The sequence below is a fragment of the Empidonax traillii genome, unplaced genomic scaffold (assembly GCF_003031625.1).
Source record: "Empidonax traillii isolate 1590-97213 ecotype Southwest subspecies unplaced genomic scaffold, ASM303162v1 scaffold2315:size121786, whole genome shotgun sequence".
NCBI lineage: Eukaryota > Metazoa > Chordata > Aves > Passeriformes > Tyrannidae > Empidonax > Empidonax traillii.
The window spans coordinates 109,004-114,542 of record NW_020957508.1 but is presented as its reverse complement, the minus strand read 5'-3'; the positions used below and the strand labels follow the sequence as shown (position 1 = coordinate 114,542).

Sequence of the window (5,539 nt, the reverse complement as noted above, 5' to 3'; positions counted from 1 at the left end):
GTTTTAATGCCCAGGTGCTCCTGCAGTTGCTGGAACACCAGGATAAACCTGGGAAGGCTCTCAAGGCCCAGAGGGCCATCACAGGCAGAGCTTGGCCATTTTAATAATCTCAGTTTTTCTGGGCTGCCAGAAAGGAGGGGCCTGAGATTCCCCATTTCCCCCCAGCTTGGGAAATCTTTAATCTGTGTTAATCCAGGGCAGAGCACTCTGCTGGATGTGAGGGGAGGGCTCTACACCCTCCACCAGCGATCAGGAATTGTCAAAGCACGGGGTGTGTTACTCATTAAACCCCTTTGAACTTCCACACTCCCCTCTGCCAGCACTTTTCCTGCCTGATTCCTTCAGGGGGGGAATGGTTTGCTCTGCCCTCGGGATCCAGATGTGTGACAAGGCCCTTGTGTAACTCTGATATAAATAACCCAGTAGTGTGTCATTAAAAAAAAAAAAAATCTAATCCACAGCTATTTTTTTTTTCTGGTTGCCTGTGGCTTTGTAAACACAGGGAATGACTGTGTAGGGAGCAGGATGAAAATCCAGGGATTTAAAAAATACCCACGTGGCTTTCAGTGGATTGTGGGGTGATACATATGCAGAGCAAGGCCTGGCATTACAAATTCACCCCAAAACTTTAAATTCACTGTTTGAATTTGAAGGTAACCTTCATTCAGTGTGGCTCCCAACAAATGTGCATTATTGGTCAAAATAACCCCCTGACAGACACCAGAGCCCAGCCCAGCCCCAAAACAAAGCACAGCTGCCTTGCTCTCCATCAGCAAATGGGAATAAAAACAATAAATAAATGCTATTTTTACCTCGAAGCCTCTGGGTATTTGGAGCCTGCAGAGCATGGGGGCAGTTGAGTGTGTAAAACCGAGCATGAGACAGGTGTTGGTGAGCTCAGGGCACTGAAAATAAAATCCATCTCCTCTTTGTGCCAAAAACAAGTCAAGGGCTCAAACATCAGTTTTGCAAATTCCCTTCCAGGCGTCTCTTTCTCAATCATCTTTCAAAATCGGGCTCGAGGAGAAAGTTGTTGCATTTTGCACCCCCAAGCCCTTTAGCACCGTTTCTATTTTTGGGTGGGGGGGTTGTATGTGGTTTGTGTGTGTGTGTGTGTGTTATTTTTGGCAGAGATAAATCTGATATGGTGACCTACATTCCTTTGTTGGAGCCAGGGAGGGAAATATCTCCCTCCACCTGTGATTTCCTTGGCTGAAAGGCTTTCTTTAATTTCACGAGGCGTTTTTCCCCGGGCAAGGTGGGATGAGAAGGAAGGAGGAGGGAAGGGAATGGCAGCAAGGACAGATAATTACCTGTTCTTGGAAATAATCAAGTGCTCTGCTGTGCTGTGGGATCATCTCTGGGCTCCACTCTGGAGGGAGTTTTTGCTCCCAAAGTTCTGGGAGGGAACCTTCTTGGGGTTGGGTTGTATCAGGAGTCAGAAGCTCTCTGAATGATGTCTTTTTTTTTGGGGGGGGGGGAACCCCCTCAGGAGTTGGAACCAGGTGGGATTTGTGTCTTCCCAAAGCTCCAGCAGGTGAAGAGAAGCTCTCACCACTCCAGGGCCACCTCTCTCTGTGCCACCCCAGGGTTTTTTCCAGCTGCAGCTCTTCCCTTTCAGAATATTTAAGAATGGGGAAAAAAAACCCCAAACTTTCTTAGTGGAAAAAAACCCTGCCCTGTAAAAAAGCAGAAATATTAGAAATTTAAAGCTTAAAAAAAAAAAAAAAGGAAAACTTGTCTTTAAAGCATTCTCTCTGCATCTGAACTCTGCAGCTCCAACTGGCAGGTATTTCTGCTTTTCCTGGTGCAGCTCCTGTGAGGAGAGGGAGCCCTAAAATCGCTGATGTGCTTCTTCAGGTCAATTCCCTGCTGTCCTCAGAACAGCCTTCCTGGCACGTGTGAGCCACTGGATCTCTCTCCCTTCCCTAAAATAACCTGCACTTGCTCATGCCAGGCTTTGGGGACTTGCTCCTGGGATTGTTTTCCTCCCCCAACCCCACCCCCCTCCTTTTCCAGGAGGCAGGGTTTTAAATTCCTCCTCCGATATCTGGCTGCTCAGCAGGGGGAAATAGCAACCGAAATCCTGGCTGTGAGAGGGCAGAGCAGGGCCCTGATCCTTCCCCATCCTGCAGGTGATGGATGTTCTGGAGGTGCCTCCTGCAGCTGAGCCCTTTGTGGGGTGGAAGAGGCGGATGTGATTGATTGGCACAGGTTTGATGCGGCACCAAAGCGACCAGCGACCCCCCCACACATCCACTCACACCCTCCACATTCCCAGGATGCTGGGAATGCTCTCCCCCTGGGATCTTGGAGAGGGGTTTCCTGCTGGGAGTGTATCAGCCCTCGCTGGGCTTTCCTTACCTGGATGTTTCCCGTTTTTTGACGCCTCCGGTTGGTTTTTGTTCCCCCCGCAGGAGCCATAACTCTTCTGCCCGCTTGGAAAGTGCAACTGGTAATGGGTAATGGTGTGAGAGAGGGTCCAGTGGATTTCCCAAAGGATGTGGAGCCGGTCACAGCAGCCCATCTCCCAGCAGAGGTGAGAGCACCGGGTTCTGGGGAACCAAAACCAGCGTGGGAAGGAGGGGATGGGGGGGGATTCTGAGCCCCCACCTGCAATCCTGCATCCAGCTCGGGGGGCTCAGGCACAGGAGGGACGTGGAGCTGCTGAGACAAGTCCAGAGGAGGCACCAAGTTGATGAGGGAAGGATCATCAGAGGGCGTGTGCCAGCCGTGGAATGTGTAACTTGTGCTCCTCTGGGCAGAGCCAAGAGTTGCCATCCCCTTGGGAAGAGGCGTCGCTGCCAGGCAGGGCTGGATTGCCTGTTGTGTCCTGGTGGCCACGAGCCTGGAAATGCAGTAAAGCATTTTAACCCAAATCCTGGAGAACAGGGGGTAAATTCCACAGCAAAGGTGAAATATTGCTCCTTGTGCTCGGGATTGGCTGTGTCCTACTGAACATTGCTCTGTTCCAGGAGAACCAGGAGAAGAAGAAGGTGCTCAACTCCCTGATGTCTGGTGCACTGGCTGGTGCTGTTGCTAAAACTGCAGTGGCCCCCCTGGACAGGACAAAAATCATGTTCCAAGGTGAGTCCTGTTGGCTTCTCCAAAAATGCTCTTTATTGTGGTTGGCAGGGCCCAAACCAGCTCCTCTGATCTGCTCAACCAGCCTGTTCCCCAGTGCTCCAGGGGGAATGCCAGGAGCTGAGGGGAGTGGGTTGAGGTGTTGGAGTTTCCTGCCCAAGCTGAAGCTGGATTGGTTTGGGGGGAGGGTTGTCCCTTAACTAGAGACTGAAAAAGGGGGCTCTGAGCAACCTGGGCCAGTGGAAGGGGGTCGAAACTAGACAGTCTTTAAGGTCCCTTCCAACCCAAATCCTCCTGGGTTCCCACATACTCTGGATTTTCCTGTGGCGGAGGGAGAGGAGCTTCTTTTCCATCACAATTGGGTACATTTCCTGAAAAAAAAAAAAAACAAACCAAAAAAACACCAAAAAACCCAAAGTGATGATTGGCATAAAGGAGCAGGGTGGTGAAAGCACATTTGCATGTGATCCTTGGATGCACTTGAGAGGTTCCAAACCTCCCGACGAGCAGGGGGAGAAGCCGCGGCGGCCACTTAATTGGGCACGCGCTTCGTTAGCGGAGCCGACCCGGCCTTCCTGCTCGCAGGGCAAAGCAGGGGCTGCCAGCAAAACAAACCCTGCTCCCAAATGCCTCTGCTTAGGGGGTTGCTGTCAGTGTGGGAGCGGGTTTGGGGAAGGGAGCCGGGCTGGGATGGAGCCGCTCGCGCGTGGAGCCCCCGCACGGCCCCCGTTCCGTGCCCGGAGCCTCCAGCTCCAACCAGGCGGTGGGTTTGGAGTCAGGGCATGGAAATGCTCTGCTGAAATTATTGTTGAATTGTTTTGAATTCGTTTTTGTGCCCTTGGTTTAGCGGTGCGTGGCGCAAACTGACTTCTGTGCTGGTTACCCTTAGTTAAACACCCCCCCCCTCCTCTGCTCCCTCCTGCATTAATTCTTTTGCTTCCCTTTTTATCCCTCAGATAAAACACCTGAATGGTTTATTTATTGTATTTATTTATTTGTATTTGATCCATCCAAATGTATTGCGAGGCCTAACGTTCCTTTTTTCTATTTTGTTTGTTTGTTTGTTTGTTTTTTTCCCCCTCTTTTTAGTGTCTTCAAAAAGATTTTCTGCCAAGGTGAGGTGATGTGTCTTGTCTGCTTGTCTGCCCTCTTGATTAATGGCAGTAACAGCTCCAACAGCATCTTTTGTTTGCCTTCATTTGACTTTCTTGCTTGGGGGTTCATTAGGAGGGCTCAGTGAAAAGCACAGAGGGAAAGGCTGGGAGTAGTCTTGTTGATTAGAGGGCAGTTTTTAATTGGATTGTTGGTGGCACGGAGGGGCTCAGTCCTTGCTCATCCTCCTGGCTTTACCTGACGTTAAGTGTGACATCACTCGGGGCTTGTTTTTTGGGACCTTCTCCAGTGATTTTTTTTTTTTAATTTTATTTTTCTTTCCTCCCACCACCACAGGAGTTATTCCAGCGTTTACAGGGAGCTAAATCTCTGCCAGCTCTTGCTGTGGGGTGGGTTTGTTTATGCTGCGTTTGGGCCGTGCCTCGCTGGTGTGTGTGACCCCCAGACATTTCTGCCTTGCCCTCATAAGGTTAATTTGGGTTGAGGGAGGTTCTCAGCCGAGGAAAAACGAAGGTGCCTGGGGTGGAAAACTCCTCCTGTGCTTTCCCTTGGAGGTTCCTCACTCGGAGCAGTCGGGGTTGCGCTCAGGGTGGGGGGCTTTGCAGAGGTCAATCCCTAGGGGGTGGCCTCTTCCCCCTGGGATTTGTTTGGATTGTTTGGATTGTTTGGATAGCCCCCCCCTGCTGCCCTGCTCTCCCTGCAGGAAGCTTACAGGCTGATCTACCGCACCTACCTCAACGAGGGCTTCTGGAGCCTCTGGAGGGGGAACTCGGCCACGATGGTCCGTGTGATCCCCTACGCCGCCATCCAGTTCTGCGCCCACGAGGAGTACAAGCAGCTCCTGGGCAGCTACTACGGCTTCCAGGGAAAGTAAGGATGCAGGAGGAGCCCCCAGGGAGGGAGGGAGGGAGGGAGCTGCTGCCCTGCTGGGGAGCTCTGCTGTGGCCCCAAGCGGGGTGGTGTGATGTGGTGTGCTTAAGGAACGGGGTGTTTGGGGGGCCGAGGGAAGGGTGGGGTCAGGGACGGGGTGTTTGGGGGGCTAATGGAAGGATGGGGTCAGGGATGGGGTGTTTGGGGGGCCCAAAGGAAGGATGGGGTCAGGATCCCATCCTGATTACGGAGCAGGGAGAGCAGGTTTTTGGGATCGGGCAGAGCAGGTTTTTGGGATCAGGCAGAGCAGGGATTTGGGATCAGGCAGAGCAGGGATTTGGGATCGGGCAGAGCAGGGATTTGGGATCAGGCAGAGCAGGTTTTTGGGATCGGGCAGAGCAGGTTTTTGGGATCAGGCAGAGCAGGGATTTGGGATCGGGCAGAGCAGGGATTTGGGATCGGGCAGAGCAGG

The 5,539-nt window shown here is 52.1% G+C and overlaps 1 protein-coding gene across 3 annotated transcripts in view; it reads left to right on the top strand.

The window, feature by feature from the left end:
• The window catches only part of SLC25A42 (solute carrier family 25 member 42), a 13,683-nt gene that overhangs the window by 5,721 nt on the left and 2,423 nt on the right, over positions 1-5,539 (top strand). For 2 of the 3 annotated variants that reach the window (XM_027909706.1, XM_027909705.1), the window contains exons 2-5: positions 2,418-2,539; positions 2,976-3,087; positions 4,174-4,199; positions 4,901-5,067. In XM_027909706.1, the coding sequence (XP_027765507.1) occupies positions 2,459-2,539; positions 2,976-3,087; positions 4,174-4,199; positions 4,901-5,067 (386 nt within the window). In that variant the 5' untranslated portion in view covers positions 2,418-2,458. Of the gene's footprint in view, positions 1-2,412; positions 2,540-2,975; positions 3,088-4,173; positions 4,200-4,900; positions 5,068-5,539 lie in introns of all 3 variants that reach the window. The other variant, XM_027909704.1, reaches the window with a different exon arrangement.